This window comes from Garra rufa, chromosome 7, assembly GCF_049309525.1.
Source record: "Garra rufa chromosome 7, GarRuf1.0, whole genome shotgun sequence".
NCBI lineage: Eukaryota > Metazoa > Chordata > Actinopteri > Cypriniformes > Cyprinidae > Garra > Garra rufa.
In genome coordinates this window covers 2,759,339-2,776,811 of record NC_133367.1, presented here as the reverse complement: position 1 = coordinate 2,776,811, position 17,473 = coordinate 2,759,339, and the positions used below count along the sequence as shown (strand labels likewise).

Genomic DNA, 17,473 nt, shown 5'->3' with positions numbered 1-17,473 from the left:
AAAGCAAAACATTCAGTTTTGTTAAAATACAACTAATAAAACACCATATTTAATTTAATTTAATTACAAATTACTAGGTACAACTACTAAAATTACCTACTTTATCTAAATAAAGTAATATTTAGTAAAGACAATATAATGTGTAAAATGTATTATAATATTAGTAATATTAGATATGCACTAAAACATTACAAAATATGTATATATCTTATTTATAAACATTTTATGCAAGTAAAACTAATAAAACACCCTACTTTATCTAAATAAAATAAAATAATAGTTATTTATGGCGACATATTGCATAATCATTGTAGAAAATATATGAAATATTAGTAATATAAAACTAAAAAACTTACAGTGAATAAAATAATACATTAAAACATAAGATTTATACTTACGTGTTTGCTAAATACAATTAATAAAATATCCTGTTTCATCTCATTCGATTGCAAAATATTATTAAATAAAAAATGCATATTTAAGAACATCTAGAATTTATGTATAAACGTACACAACTAATACAATGCAATTTCTATCAAAATAAAATACTTGTAGTGGTAACATTATAAAAAAATGTGATTAATATATAAAATATATTTGTAAATGTAAATATATTGCTAACAAAAGCAATATGCATGGGGACTTTTATTTTAAAATATAGATAAATATAGCTAATTCGGTCCACGGTAATAAACACGAGATGCATTTCCCTGTAGATCTGCACTCCTGATCAATGCTATAGATGTTGAAGTGTTTAATTAGCTTGAATCTGCTGAAACCCTCTCTTGTTAATGGATCGAGAGGTTTCGGGGATCTATAGTGAGGACTGTAAAGCATTACTGCGGTTCTGGAGTGTATCGATGATCTATAGAGTAACAGACGGCGTGTTGGTGAGCTGGTTAATGAAGTTGGAGACTCACCGACGCAGTTCTTGCCGTCCGGCGTCAGGTTATATCCGTCCAGACACAGACACCTGAAGGAGCCCATGCTGTTGATGCACTGGCCGTTCCTGCACACCTGACTGGCGTGAACGCTGCACTCGTCGATATCTGAAAGAAAGTTGAAATTACATTTAAAATTGTAAAGTTTTTCATTTTGATTAAGGGAAACATTTGAGTCTTCCCTGCTAATATGCAAATGTATTTACAATATTAAATAGTTAAATATGTATTTAAAGAGTTTAAATGGTTAAAGTCACAATACTAAATGTTTAAAATACATTTTAAAATTGTAAAGTTTCATTTTGATCAAAGATAGGAAATATTTAGTCTTCACAGGTGACAGTGTGCAATTTTCTTTTCAATATTAAATGGTTAATTATGTATGAGTTTAAATGGTTAACAATGACAATACAACAAATTTAAAATACATTTTAAAATCGTAACCTTTCATTTTGATTAAATAAAAAACTTTTTTGTTTTTACTGCTGACAATACGCAACTTTATTTACAATATTAAATAGTTTAAAGAATTTAAATGGTTAAACATAAGTTTACAATACATTTTAAAATTGTAAAGTTTCATTTTGATCAAAGATAGGAAATATTTAGTCTTCACAGGTGACAATGTGCAATTTTCTCTTCAATATTAAATGGTTAATTATGTATGAGTTTAAATGGTTAACAATCACAATACAACAAATTTAAAATACATTTTAAAATCGTAACGTTTCATTTTGATTAAATAAAAGGAAACTTTTTTGTTTTTATTGCTGACAATGTGCAACTTTATTTACAATATTAAATAGTTAAAAGAATTTAAATGGTTAAACATAAGTTTACAATACATTTTAAAATTGTAAAGTTTCATTTTGATCAAAGATAGGAAATATTTAGTCTTCACAGGTGACAATGTGCAATTTTCTTTTCAATATTAAATGGTTAATTATGTATGAGTTTAAATGGTTAAAAATCACAATACAACAAATTTAAAATACATTTTAAAATCGTAACGTTTCATTTTGATTAAATAAAAGGAAACTTTTTGTTTTTACTGCTGACAATACGCAACTTTATTTACAATATTAAATAGTTAACTATGTTTAAAGAATTTAAATGGTTAAACATAAGTTTACAATACATTTTAAAATTGTAAAGTTTAATTTTGGTTAAAGGAAAGGAAACTTATTTTAGTGTTTACTAATGATAATATGCAACTTTATTTAAAATATTAAATAGTTAATCACTTAAAAGAGTTTAAATGGTTAAAATAATGTTGAAATGTTTTAAATAACTTAAAATTGTAGTTTAATTTTTGATTAAAGGAAATATGGAAATTGCTGATAATATGGAAATTTCTTTACTTAAAAGATTTTAAAGGGTTAAAATCACGCTAAAATGTTTTAAATAAATGTTAATATTGTAAAGTTTAGTTTTGATTAAAGGAAAGGAAACATTTTAGCGTTTACTGCTGATAATATGGAAAGTTCTGTACAGTATTAATTTTTTTAATTACCTAAAAGAGTTTAAATGGTTAAAATCATGTTAAAATGTTTAAAATAACTGTGAAAATTGTAAAGTTTCATTTTTTATTAAAGGAAAGGCAACATTTACTCATTAAAACTGATAATATGCACATTTCTTTATGATATTAAATCATTAACTGTCTTTAAAGGGTTAAATGGTTAAAATCGCATTAGAAAAAAGTTAAAGCACATTTTAAAATTGTAAAGTTTCATTTTGATCAAAGATAGGAAATATTTAGTCTTCACAGGTGACAATGTGCAATTTTCTTTTCAATATTAAATGGTTAATTATGTATGAGTTTAAATGGTTAACAATCACAATACAACAAATTTAAAATACATTTTAAAATGGTAACGTTTCATTTTGATTAAATAAAAGGAAACTTTTTGTTTTTACTGCTGACAATACGCACCTTTATTTACAATATTAAATAGTTAACTATGTTTAAAGAATTTAAATGGTTAAACATAAGTTTACAATACATTTTAAAATTGTAAAGTTTAATTTTGGTTAAAGGAAAGGAAACTTATTTTAGTGTTTACTAATGATAATATGCAACTTTATTTAAAATATTAAATAGTTAATCACTTAAAAGAGTTTAAATGGTTAAAATCGCATTAGAAAAAAAGTTAAAACACATTTTAAAATTGTAAAGTTTTATTTTGATCAAAGGAAAGAAAACCTTTTACTCGTTAAAACTGATAATATGCAGCTTACTTAAGCAATAAGGTACGAGAGGCCGTGCTGTATCATGAATAAATCACGGCTGAAGGGCGTTGTTAGGCACGACGCGAAGGGGACGCGAAGCGTTAAAACTGATAATATGCAGCTTACTTAAGCAATAAGGTACGAGAGGCCGTGCTGTATCATGAATAAATCACGGCTGAAGGGCGTTGTTAGGCACGACGCGAAGCGGAGTGCCTGCAACCCCTTCAGCCGTGATTTATTCATGATACAGCACGGCCTCAAGTACCTTATTGCTTTTATAAAACGGTTACCACACAATAAAAATATTAAAATCAAAAATATATATTAATTTATATATATTAAGTTGTACGTTTTCATAAAGTAAAATCATTAACTGCCTTCCGCTGTAAAAAGTAGTCCCTAACTGCTGCAGCTGTGTTTACGTTGCTAAGGGTGGTTGCTAAGGGGGTTCAATGATACACAAAACCGTTGAGTGAAGCGGTCATAGCAGTGCCGGATCATGAATACGACACAGCTGCTGACCAATCAGAATTGAGGAATGGAACTAACCGTTTTATAATTTAAGATAATAAATAGTTAACTATGTATTTAATGAGTTTAAATGGTTAAAATCACATTAGAAAAATGTTTTACATACATTTTAAAATTGTAAAGTTTCAATTTGATTAAAGAAAGGGAAACATTTAAGTGTTTACTGCTGATAATATGGTAATTTCTTTGCAATATTTAATAGTTAATCACTTAAAGATTTTAAATGGTTAATATCACGCTAAAATGTTTTAAATAAATGTTTAAACTGTAATGTTTCATTTTGGATTAAAGGAAAGGAAACATTTTAGTGTTTACTGCTGATAATATGGTAATTTCTTTGCAATATTTAATAGTTAATCACTTAAAGATTTTAAATGGTTAATATCACGCTAAAATGTTTTAAATAAATTAAAATTGTAAAGTTTGATATTTGATTCAAGAAAAGGAAACATTAGTGTTTACTGCTGATAATATGCAACTTTATTTACAATATTAAATAGTTAATCACTTAAAAGAGTTTAAATAGTTAAAATCACGTTAAAATGTTTTAATTGAACTTAAGTTGTAAAAAGGTTTCATTTTTGATTAAAGAGAAGGAAAAGCACGCTAAAACGTTTCTTTAAAGTATTAAATTGTTAATCACTTAGAGTTTAAATGGTTAAAATCACACTTAAAACTTCTAAATAAATGTTAAAATGGTAAAGTTTCATTTTTGATTAAAGGAAACATTTTACTGCTGACAATATGGACATTTTTTGAGAATATTAAATGTTAATTATTTAAAAGAGTTTAAATGGTTAAAGACACGCTTAAAACTTCTAAATTCGTTTCATTTCTGATTCAAGGAAACATTTTAGTGTTTACTGCTGATAAAATGGAAATTTCTTTAGTTTTAAATTGTTAATCACTAACCCCCGGTTTCACAGGCAAGGCTTAAGCTTAGTTCTAGACTAAAATTTAAGTCTGAGTTGTTTCAACTGAAATAAAATTGCACAGTTTGATCTTAAAATATATCAGTGCCTTTGTTTTGTCTTAAGATGCACATCAGTAATGATTTTTTGCAAGCATGTTTATAAAAATTGCTTAATTATCCTAATTGAACCATGGCCTATTCCTGGCTTAACCTAAGCCCTGTCTGTGAAACCAGGCCTTAGAGTTTAAATGGTTAAAATCACACTTAAAACTTCTAAATAAATGTTAAAAATTGTTTCATTTATGATTAAACGGATTGGAAACATTTTAGTGTTTGCTGCTCATAATACAGGAATTTCTTTACAATTTTAAATTGTTAATTACCTAAAAGAGCTTAAAGGGTTAAGTAATTAACAATTTAATATTGCAAAGAAATTCCTATATTTTCAGCAGTGAACACTTACATGATTCCTTTCCTTCAATCAAAGTGAAATTTTACAATTCAAAAATTTTTTTTTTAATCTTTTTATAATGTGATTTTAACCATTTAAACTCTTTAAATACATAGTTAATTATTTAATATTGTAAATAAAGGTACATATTATCAGTAGTAAACACTGAAGTGTTTCCTTTTACAATTTTAAGTTATTTAAAACGTTTTAGCATGATTTTAACCATTTAAACTTTTATAAGTGATTAACTATTTAATATTGTAAACAAATTACCATATTATTAGCAGTAAACACTAAAATGAAACTTTACAATTTTAACATTTAAAACGTTTTAGCGTTGTTTTAAAACAGCTTAAAGGGTATAATATTAAATAGTTTACAATATTAAATAGTTAACTATGTATTTAAAGAGTTTAAATGGTTAAAATCACTTTATAAAAAGTTTACAATAATTTAAGTAGTAAAGTTTAATTTTGATTAAAAGAAAGGAAGCATTTAAGCATTCACTGCTGATAATATGGGAATTTGTTTACAATCTTAAATTTTTTATTACTTAAAAAAGCTTAAAGGGTTAAAATCCTGCTAAAACGTTTTAAATAAATTTTAAAATTGTATTTGGTTAAAGCACTTTAGTGTTTACTGCTGACTATATGCACCTTTTTTTACAATATTAAATAGTTAACTATGTATTTAAAGAGTTAAAATGGTTATAATCACATTATAAAAAGTTTCAAATATTTTTTTAAGTGGTAAAGTTTAATTTTGATTAAAGGAAATAAAGCATTTAAGTGTTCACTGCTGATAATATTGGACTTTCTTTACAACATAAAATTTTTAATTACTAAAAAGAGCTTAAAGGGACAAAATCCTGCTAAAACGTTTTAAATAAATGTTAAAATTGTAAAGTTTCGGAGGGAAACACATCAGTGTTTACTGCTGACAATGTGAACATTTCTTTACAATATCATATAGTTAATCACTTAGAGTTTAAATGGTTAAAATCATGCTAAAATGTTTTAAATCATTTAAAATGGTAAAGTTAGTGTTTACTGCTGACAGTATGGACATTTATTTACAATATTAAATTGTAAGTTATTTTAAAAAGGTTAACAGGCTTAAAATCCAGCTAAAACATTTTAAATGAATGTTAAAATTGCGAAGTTGTAAAGTTTCATTTTGATTAAAGGAAAGGAAACAGTGTTTAGCGCTGATAAAATGGTTAATTATGTATTTTAAGAGTTTAAAAGGTTGTAAACTGTAAAGTTTCATTCTGATTAAAGAAAAAAAGGGACTAATATAACACGTAATCAGATTCATTATGGACACATATTATTGCTGTGTAACTCAACGGGTTTCCAGTCACATTATGGTCAATCTACAAACTGTATTAGTTGTAATAGTGGTGTTTTCTTACCCATGCAGTCGTTGTTGTGCGTGAGTTCGAAGCCAGGGAAGCACAAGCAGTTGTAGGAGCCCACTGTGTTCTTACAGGTGCCGTTTCCACACGGCTGTCGGTCGCACTCGTCGATATCTGCCAGAGACAATGAGATTGAGGTGATCACACGCGAGACTTGTTTCAGAGCATCTGACAAGTGAAAACTGGTTGCAGACACTCACCCATGCACATGGTCTGGTCTGGTGTGGTCTTGAAGCCGTTGTGGCACAGACAGCGGAAGCTGCCCTGAGTGTCGATACACTCACCATGACTGCACACGTTCGGGATCTCCTGACACTCGTTGCGGTCTGAACAAACACCGCACAACAACACAATTACACTGAGCTGTTTACTGGAAAACCGCCTGTGATTTATAAAGATGCTCATATTATAAAAGCATTGTGGGAATGAATATAAAAATGAAAGTGATTCACAAAAATATGTTTTACTAAAAGGGATCATGCTAATTAGCCCCAAAATCAGATGGAAGCATTATGAATATTAAAAAAAAAAAAATAAAAAAAAAATAAATAAATAAAAAAAAAATATATATATATATATTTAAACAGTGATTCACAAAAATATGTTTTACTAAAAGGGATCATGCTAATTAGCCCCAAAATCAGATGGAAGCATTATGAATATTAAAAAAAAAAAAAAAAAAAAAAAATATATATATATATATATATATATATATATATATATATATATATATATACACACACACACACACATATATATATATATATATATATATATATATATATATATATATATACATACACACACATATATATATATATATATTTAAACAGTCATTAGGTGGGTTGGCACCATTAAAATAAAATAAAATAAAAATAAATAAATAATTTAAACAATTATTAGATAGGTGTCATTCAAATTCAATTTGCGTAAAATAAATTTTTTAAAATGAAATAAAATAAAATAAAACAACAAATATAAAATTTTGCAGTAATTAAAATAAATACAATGAAATAAGAAATAATTTAAGCAGTCATTAGATGAGTGTCATTCAAATGCAATTTGCATAAAATCTAATTAAAATAGAAAATAAAATAAATTTATAAATACTTTCAGCAGTAATTAAAATAAATTAAATAAAAATGCAATTTGCATAAAATTTAAATATAAAATTAAATTAAATTAAACTATAAAAATAAATACTTTCAGCAGTAATTAAAATAAATAAATAAATAAATAAAATTAAAACGCTAAATAATTAAAAAGCATTTTTTTTTTTTTTTTATGGAAATGGAGTTTGAATTATTTTGAATTATATAGAAATTATTTTAATCACTTATTATATGGGTGTCATTCAAATTTCATTTCCATAAAAAAATCAAATAAAATTAAAATTAAATAAATATAAATACTTTTAGTAGTAATTTAAAAAACACTAAAAATAATAATAATTTAAGCAGTCATTAGATGGGTGTCATTCAAACTCAATGTGCATAAAAAATAAATAAAAAATAAAGATTTGCATAAAATTAAATTAAACAATAAAATTTAATTATTTAGGCAGTCAATAAATAAAATAAAATAATACAAAAATAAATAATTTGAGCTGTCATTCGATGGATTGTTTTTTTTTAAATTAGTGCCATTTAAGTTTAAAGTCTATTTACATCAAATAAAATGAAATAAAAATAATATATTAAAAACAGTCATTAGATGGGTTGGTTTTTGAAGGTGTGTCATTCAAATTCAGGGTCCATTTAAATAAAATAAAATAAAAAACAAAATAAAAATATATATAAATATAAATGATTTTTAGCAGTCATTCGGTCTTAATTCAGTCTCAGAAAATATAAAGTAAAATAAAATCAAATAATAGAAATAATTCTAGATTCAATTATTGCTGCCACAATGACTAGAAAAGGTAAACAAAACATCACTGAAAAATAAGAACAACCAAAATCATATTATGTAAATACTCAAAATAATGAAAGTTGCGCTTTTCGTTGCACTTTTAATATCGATAACATTATACCAGCGCATATTGTACCTGATAAAGTTATGCAAGTGGTTCTGTGCAAAAAAAAAATCTCAAATTGTGTCAATTGCTGCCTACTAAAATTCATTTTATTTACATTTTATAAAATGCAGCCCGAATTTGAATGCCACAACTTTAACAACTACATTAAAAAAAAATCATTCAAATTTTTATGATGTTATTTTATCATGTAAATAACTAAAGGCGGACTCACCGAGGCAGGCTCCGCTGGGCGAAAGCTTGAATCCGGCCGAACACTCGCAGCGGTAGCTACCGGGGATGTTGATGCAGTTAGCGTTACGCTGGCACAGGTTATCACCGCTGTTGCACTCGTCGATATCTGTAGCGGACAGAAGGCGTAAGTCAAGAAATACGGCAGCGATGTTTAGTGTAAAGGCAGTCGGGGGTCAGTACCTTCACATATGAGCAGGATGTTGTTGTAGCTGAAGCCCATTGGACACTCGCAGCGGAAGCTGCCGATCTGGTTGATGCAGACGCCGTTAGCACAGATTCCCGGGATCTCGCGGCACTCGTCGATGTCTGAGGGGATAGAAATGTGGTGTTGATGTGATGATAAATCACATGTTGATGAAGTGAGATGCTGAGATGTTGAGAAGTGACTCACCGATGGGTTTTCCAGTGTGGATGTCGATGATGAAACCTGGAGCCTGGTTTCCACACAACAGCTGGTACTCGGCTGCACAAAGACACGGATAAACACAAACCAGTCACTATAGAATCAGTGTGGAGACTTTTAATGATGGTCAGAAACCAAATATTTTTATCTCATTTTTATTTTATTATTATTATTATTATTATTATTATTATTTTTTATAGATTTTATAAAACACTAAATTGGTCAGAAACCAGGACTCAACTAATGTCTGCCTAAAAGTGTTTTTTATTTTATTTTATTTTATTTTATTTATTTTATAAAACACTAAATTGGTCATAAACCATATATGTTTATTTTATTTTATTTTATAAAACACTAAATTGGTCAGAAACCAGGACTCAACTAATGTCTGCCTAAAAATGTTTTTATTTAATTTAATTTATAAAACACTAAACTGGTAAGAAACCAAATATTTATTTTATTTTATTTTATGCAATGAACTGCATTTTATTTTATTCCATTATATTTTATGCAATGGAAGAAACCAAATATTTTTATTTCATTTTATTTTATTTTAACACTAAATTGGTCAGACACCAAGACTCAACTAATGTCCTCCTAAAAATATATATATTTTTAATTTATTTTATTTATTTCACAAAATTGGTTTGAAAGCAAATATTTTTATTTGATTTGATTTTAAGACTAAATTGGTCAGAAACCAATCTTTTAATTTAATTTAATTTAATTTAATTTTAACACTAAATTGGTCAGAAACCAATCTTTTAATTTAATTTAATTTAATTTAATTTTAACACTAAATTGGTCAGAAACTAAGGCACAACTAATGTCTGCCTTAAAATGTTTTTATTTTATTTAATTTATAAAACACTAAACTGGTAAGAAACCAAATATTTATTTTATTTTATTTTATTTTATTTTATTTATTTTATTTTATTTTATTTTATTTTATTTTATTTTAACACTAAATTGGTCAGACACCAAGACTCAACTAATGTCCGCCTAAAAATATATATTTTTTTAATTTATTTTATTTATTTCACAAAATTGGTTTGAAACCAAATATTTTTATTTGATTTGATTTTAAGACTAAATTGGTCAGAAACCAATCTTTTAATTTAATTTAATTTAATTTTAACACTAAATTGGTCAGAAACTAAGGCACAACTAATGTCTGCCTTAAAATGTTTTTATTTAATTTAATTTATAAAACACTAAACTGGTAAGAAACCAAATATTTATTTTATTTTATTTTATGCAATGAACTGCATTTTATTTTATTCCATTATATTTTATGCAATGGAAGAAACCAAATATTTTTATTTCATTTTATTTTATTTTAACACTAAATTGGTCAGACACCAAGACTCAACTAATGTCCGCCTAAAAATATTTTTTATTTTATTTTATTTATTTTATAAAACACAAAATTGGTTTGAAACCAAATATTTTTATTTGATTTCATTTGATTTTAACACTAATTTGGTCAGAAACCAATCTTTTAATTTAATTTAATTTAATTTTAACACTAAATTGGTCAGAAACCAAGGCACAACTAATGTCCGCCTAAAAATATTTTTTATTTTATAAAACACAAAATTGGTTTGAAACCAAATTTTTATTTGATTTGATTTGATTTTAACACTAAATTGGTCAGAAACCAATCTTTTAATTTAATTTAATTTAATTTAATTTAATTTAATTTTAACACTAAATTGGTCAGAAACTAAGGCACAACTAATGTCTGCCTTAAAATGTTTTTATTTAATTTAATTTATAAAACACTAAACTGGTAAGAAACCAAATATTTATTTTATTTTATTTTATGCAATGAACTGCATTTTATTTTATTCCATTATATTTTATGCAATGGAAGAAACCAAATATTTTTATTTCATTTTATTTTATTTTAACACTAAATTGGTCAGACACCAAGACTCAACTAATGTCCGCCTAAAAATATTTTTTATTTTATTTTATTTATTTTATAAAACACAAAATTGGTTTGAAACCAAATATTTTTATTTGATTTCATTTGATTTTAACACTAATTTGGTCAGAAACCAATCTTTTAATTTAATTTAATTTAATTTTAACACTAAATTGGTCAGAAACCAAGGCACAACTAATGTCCGCCTAAAAATATTTTTTATTTTATAAAACACAAAATTGGTTTGAAACCAAATTTTTATTTGATTTGATTTGATTTTAACACTAAATTGGTCAGAAACCAATCTTTTAATTTAATTTAATTTAATTTAATTTAATTTAATTTAATTTTAACACTAAATTGGTCAGAAACTAAGGCACAACTAATGTCTGCCTTAAAATGTTTTTATTTAATTTAATTTATAAAACACTAAACTGGTAAGAAACCAAATATTTATTTTATTTTATTTTATGCAATGAACTGCATTTTATTTTATTCCATTATATTTTATGCAATGGAAGAAACCAAATATTTTTATTTCATTTTATTTTATTTTAACACTAAATTGGTCAGACACCAAGACTCAACTAATGTCCGCCTAAAAATATTTTTTATTTTATTTTATTTATTTTATAAAACACAAAATTGGTTTGAAACCAAATATTTTTATTTGATTTCATTTGATTTTAACACTAATTTGGTCAGAAACCAATCTTTTAATTTAATTTAATTTAATTTTAACACTAAATTGGTCAGAAACCAAGGCACAACTAATGTCCGCCTAAAAATATTTTTTATTTTATAAAACACAAAATTGGTTTGAAACCAAATTTTTATTTGATTTGATTTGATTTTAACACTAAATTGGTCAGAAACCAATCTTTTAATTTAATTTAATTTAATTTAATTTAATTTAATTTAATTTTAACACTAAATTGGTCAGAAACCAAGGCACAACTAATGTCTGCCTAAAAATGTTTTTATTTTATTTAATTTATAAAACACTAAACTGGTAAGAAACCAAATATTTATTTATTTATTTTTATGCAATGAACTGCATTTTATTTTATTCCATTATATTTTATGCAATGGAAGAAACCAAATATTTTTATTTTATTTTATTTTATTTTATTTTAACACTAAATTGGTCAGACACCAAGACTCAACTAATGTCCGCCTAAAAATATTTTTTATTTTATTTTATTTATTTTATAAAACACAAAATTGGTTTGAAACCAAATATTTTTATTTGATTTCATTTGATTTTAACACTAATTTGGTCAGAAACCAATCTTTTAATTTAATTTAATTTAATTTAATTTTAACACTAAATTGGTCAGAAACCAAGGCACAACTAATGTCTGCCTAAAAATGTTTTTATTTTATTTAATTTATAAAACACTAAACTGGTCAGAAACCAAATATTTATTTATTTATTTTTTATGCAATGAACTGCATTTTATTTTATTCCATTATATTTTATGCAATGGAAGAAACCAAATATTTTTATTTTATTTTATTTATTTTATAAAACACAAAATTGGTTTGAAACCAAATATTTTTATTTGATTTCATTTGATTTTAACACTAATTTGGTCAGAAACCAATCTTTTAATTTAATTTAATTTAATTTAATTTTAACACTAAATTGGTCAGAAACCAAGGCACAACTAATGTCTGCCTAAAAATGTTTTCATTTAATTTAATTTATAAAACACTAAACTGGTCAGAAACCAAATATTTATTTTATTTTATTTTATGCAATGAACTGCATTTTATTTTATTCCATTATATTTTATGCAATGGAAAACTCTCAGATATCCTCAAAAATCATAAAATATATTTATTTATATTTTTGATTTTATGCAATCGAAAAGTAGCCTAAATTTGCATGCCACACCCTCAGAAATCCATAACATATTTAATTTCTATTTTTAATTTTATGCAATGCAATTATTTTTTATTTTATTTTATTTTGAAAACACAACGGCAATGCAAATAGAGTCTAAATGCCACACTATCAGAAAACCAAGGCCCAGCTAACTGATTTATATTTACATACATTTATTTTCTTCTTCTATATATTTAATTGTGTTATTTTATGCAATGAATTTAGTTTTATATCATCTATTTTCTAGTTTTTTTTTTTTTTTGTGCAATAATGAATAGTAAAGCCAGTGTATTTTCTCAAAGATTTCTCCTCAATTAGTCTGAAGTTTCTCGAATACCACGTCAAACTCACATGTGGCGGGTGTGGGACAGGCCTCGCAGGGTCTGTTCCAGGCTTTGCCCACATTATAGGCGCAGCAGCACATCTTCTTGGTCATGTTGAAGGAGAGCTCGTTCTCGCAGGTGTCGTTGAAGTTGCGATAGCACACGCTCTTTCTCATATCTGCAGAAAAACACACAGATGAGCTCCAGAAATGGTTAATTCAGTCCTAAAATGCTGGAAGAGCATCTCTTACCCATGCAGTTGTTTCCTCCGTTGACCTGCATGTATTCAGGCGGACAGACGCAGGTGTAGTTTCCCAGCGTGTTGTAGCAGGTTCCCGGACCGCAAATGCCGATGTGTGCAGTACATTCGTCAATATCTGAAAGAGAAAAAAAATAAATAAAAAAAATAAATATATATAAATATATATATATATATATATATATATATATATATATATATATATAGATATAAAGTATTCAGTGGCTTTTTGTCTTGACAAATTTGTAGACGTTTGCTGAAATTAACAAATCTGCATGACTTTATTACAATTATTTAATCATTTAAAATGAATTAAAAATCTATTATATAGTGTTAATAATTTCAATAAAAGTAAATTGCGCAAATTCATAAAAATACATTCATAAGTTACTAAACTTTACAAAATAATATACAATTTTGTAATTTTAAATAAAATTAATGATTACATTTTTTATTATTATTTATTAAAAAAGTATTTTATTTAACTAAAGTTGCACGTAAAATAATTCAACAAAAGTAATATTTTAATAATTCAATTTATTTAATTTAATTAATCCATTTTACAATCAATTGAAATATAAATATAAATGTTATTTAATTAATTCGGTAAAACACACATTCATGAAATAAATGGAAATTATTAACATTTAGATTCAACAAAAGTAAAGTATAAGTAAATTAATTTAATGATTACAAATGTTAATATATACATTTAATATAAACGTTTGATTGAAATTAAGCCATTTAAAAGTAAATTGCACAAAATTAAACGATTAAATATGAATATGGATTGAAAGAAATTAAAATTCTTATATACATTTATTATAAAGTGATTTAAGTTAATTATTTTACTTAATTGCAATGATATACACTATAAATTATTAATAAAGTCATAAAAAAAAATCAAGGTTACTGAACATTAAAATTCAATAAATGTAAAATTGTTCAATTGAAATATATACATTTAAAATATAAAGTAAAATGATCATATAAATATAACATTATTTCGCAGTTAATTATTGTATTTATTTAAAATTACACAAAATAATTAATTAAAAATACACTCAAAAATTAAGGTTACTTTATATTAAAATTTGATGTAAAATGTAAGTAAAAGTTCTTAAATGTAAATATTTATATAAATTAGAAAAATTGAATCTACAAATATTTAATTGAAAGTACCTAAAATGCAATCATCATTATTTAAAGTTAAAGTAAATTAGATGTTAAATTTTTAAATTTAGAATATAAATGGTAATATAAATGAAAATACTTTTGCATTTATTATAAAATTGCTATTTAATTTTATTAAAATTAAACAAAATTATAAATTTAATAAAATGATTCATAACAATATTTTTTTTTAAATATTCATTAACAATATAATTTACTAAATAATATAATATAATTTGTTTAGGTTAAAATTTCCATTAAACGTTATTTAATTTAAATTACAAAAATAAAGGTTAATTAAAAACACATTGCAAAAATTCTATAAATAATTATAATATTACAAATATTAATATACATATAATATTAACATTGAATTATTTAAATAACCTTGTTTAATTAATTATTGTTATATTTAATAAAAAGTAAGTTACACAAATAAATAAATGAATGCATACAAAATTATTTAAGGTCACTAAACAACATTAAAAATGAACCGATCGTAAACGATCAGCGCCTCAAATGAGCTGTTATCGGTTCAAACCTTCGCAGATGCGCGTCTCCTCGTTGAGGTAGTATCCGGCGGGACACTCGCACTGGAAGCTGCCGAAGGTGTTGACGCAGTTTCCTCCCTGACACAGACCCGGCAGCTCCTGGCACTCGTCGATGTCTGCGAGCGGGACAGAGACACCGATTATTAATATAGGCATCATTACAAACGCATGTCCTTAATCATGGGGATCCGCTCTTACCCTCCAGGATGACAGTGATGGGATTGGGCCGGAAACCCTCTCCTCCGGGACACAGCGTTTTGTACTCAGCTGTGAGGAGACACACAATTCAGCATCAATACAGTCAGTTTGTGCTCGTGGAAAAATGACTGTGTTAGGCGTTTTCAACTGTTTTTAAAAGGCTGATGCTTGCACCGATTTCTAGAAAGCAGAGTGATTGACAGCATTAATAATGATATATATGTACGAATCACCATTTAATGACAGTAAATGAGACAAAAAATCGTGTGAATTGAAGTTTTAGGTGGTTTAACTGTAGCTACGGCACAGATATCGGCTGATGCTAAATAAGTAATATACCGATATATCGGTAAATATTTAGCTGTGTTTTTGTTGCACTCTACAAGAAACTAAAATAACAATGAATAATTTTATTAAAAAAATACTGTGAATTGAAGTTTTAAGTGGTTTTACTGTAGCTATGACACAGATATATCGGCTGATGCTAAACATTTACCGATATAATGGTATATTGCTTGCGTTTTTGTTACACTCTACAAGAAACTAAAATAATAATATTATATATTTGTATAATGTTATTTAATTTATACATATAATACCATATTTTTATTAATTATAATTATTAATACATATATATATATATATATCACTTTACAATAAGGTTCATTAGTTAACATTAGTTAACCACATTAGTTAACATGAACTAATAATGAACTGCACTTACACAGTATTTATTAATCTTTGTTAATGATAATTTCAACATTTACTAATGGATTATTAAAATTTTGTTAACATTAGTTAATGCAGTGTGAACTAACATGAACAAACAATGAACAACTGTATTTCCGTTAACTAACGGTAATAAAGATTAGTTAATACAGTAACAAATGTATTGCTCATGGTTAGTTCATGTTAGTTAATACATTAACTAAGGTTTAACTAATGAACCTTATTGTAAAGTGTTACCATATATATATTATAATTATTTATAGAATTTTTCGAATGTGTTTTTAATTAACCTTTATTTTTGTAATTTCAATTAAATAACGTTTAATGGAAATTTTAAATTAATTTATATATAATTGATGATAAATAATATATATAATAATAAATATTTTTGTTAATGATAAAGAGACAAATATTAAGTATATTACTAATATATTAAGTAATTATTTATATATGATATATTAATTAAATATAAATATTTTATTAAAATAAACATTAAAAAGTAAACTATATAAATATAAATATATATATATATATATATATATATATATTTATATATATATATATATATATATATATATATTTATATATAGAAAAATACTTAACTAAAAGTTAGTCATTTTATTTAATTAATATGACAAATTTATAAAATAAATCAAGGTTACTAAACATAAAAATGAAAACAAAGTGAAATTGTATTAAAAGTACATTAATTTAATTATTAAAATAACTAAAAAAATTAACTAAAATGACATACAAACAAAGTTTACTAAACATAAACTGAAAATAAATATTTAAAAAAAAACGTATTTGGGTTCGGCTCCACCCCTAATATATATATTAATTTATTAATTTAAAATTAATTGATATATAATTGATGATAAATAATATATATAATAATAAATATTTTTGTTAATGATAAAGAGACAAATATTAAGTATATTACTAATATATTAAGTAATTATTTATATGATATATTAATTAAATATAAATATTTTATTAAAATAAACATTAAAAGGTAAACTATATAAATATATATATAATTCAATATATATATATATATATATATATATATATATAAAAAATATATATATATATAAAAATACTTAACTAAAAGTTAGTCATTTTATTTAATTAATATGACAAATTTATAAAATAAATCAAGGTTACTAAACATAAAAATGAAAACAAAGTGAAATTGTATTAAAAGTACATTAATTTAATTATTAAAATAACCAAAAAAATTAACTAAAATGACATACAAA

The 17,473-nt window shown here is 24.6% G+C and overlaps 1 protein-coding gene across 1 annotated transcript in view; it reads right to left on the bottom strand.

Moving 5' to 3' along the window:
- Positions 1-17,473, bottom strand: part of fbn2b (fibrillin 2b) — an 83,232-nt gene that overhangs the window by 4,030 nt on the left and 61,729 nt on the right. The window contains exons 37-46 of the mRNA XM_073844561.1: positions 15,483-15,551; positions 15,275-15,400; positions 13,553-13,678; positions 13,330-13,479; positions 9,146-9,217; positions 8,935-9,060; positions 8,735-8,860; positions 6,686-6,811; positions 6,483-6,599; positions 925-1,049 (exon numbers count right to left, since the gene is read on the bottom strand). Of these exons, the coding sequence (XP_073700662.1) occupies positions 925-1,049; positions 6,483-6,599; positions 6,686-6,811; positions 8,735-8,860; positions 8,935-9,060; positions 9,146-9,217; positions 13,330-13,479; positions 13,553-13,678; positions 15,275-15,400; positions 15,483-15,551 (1,163 nt within the window). The remainder of the gene's footprint in view (positions 1-924; positions 1,050-6,482; positions 6,600-6,685; positions 6,812-8,734; positions 8,861-8,934; positions 9,061-9,145; positions 9,218-13,329; positions 13,480-13,552; positions 13,679-15,274; positions 15,401-15,482; positions 15,552-17,473) is intronic.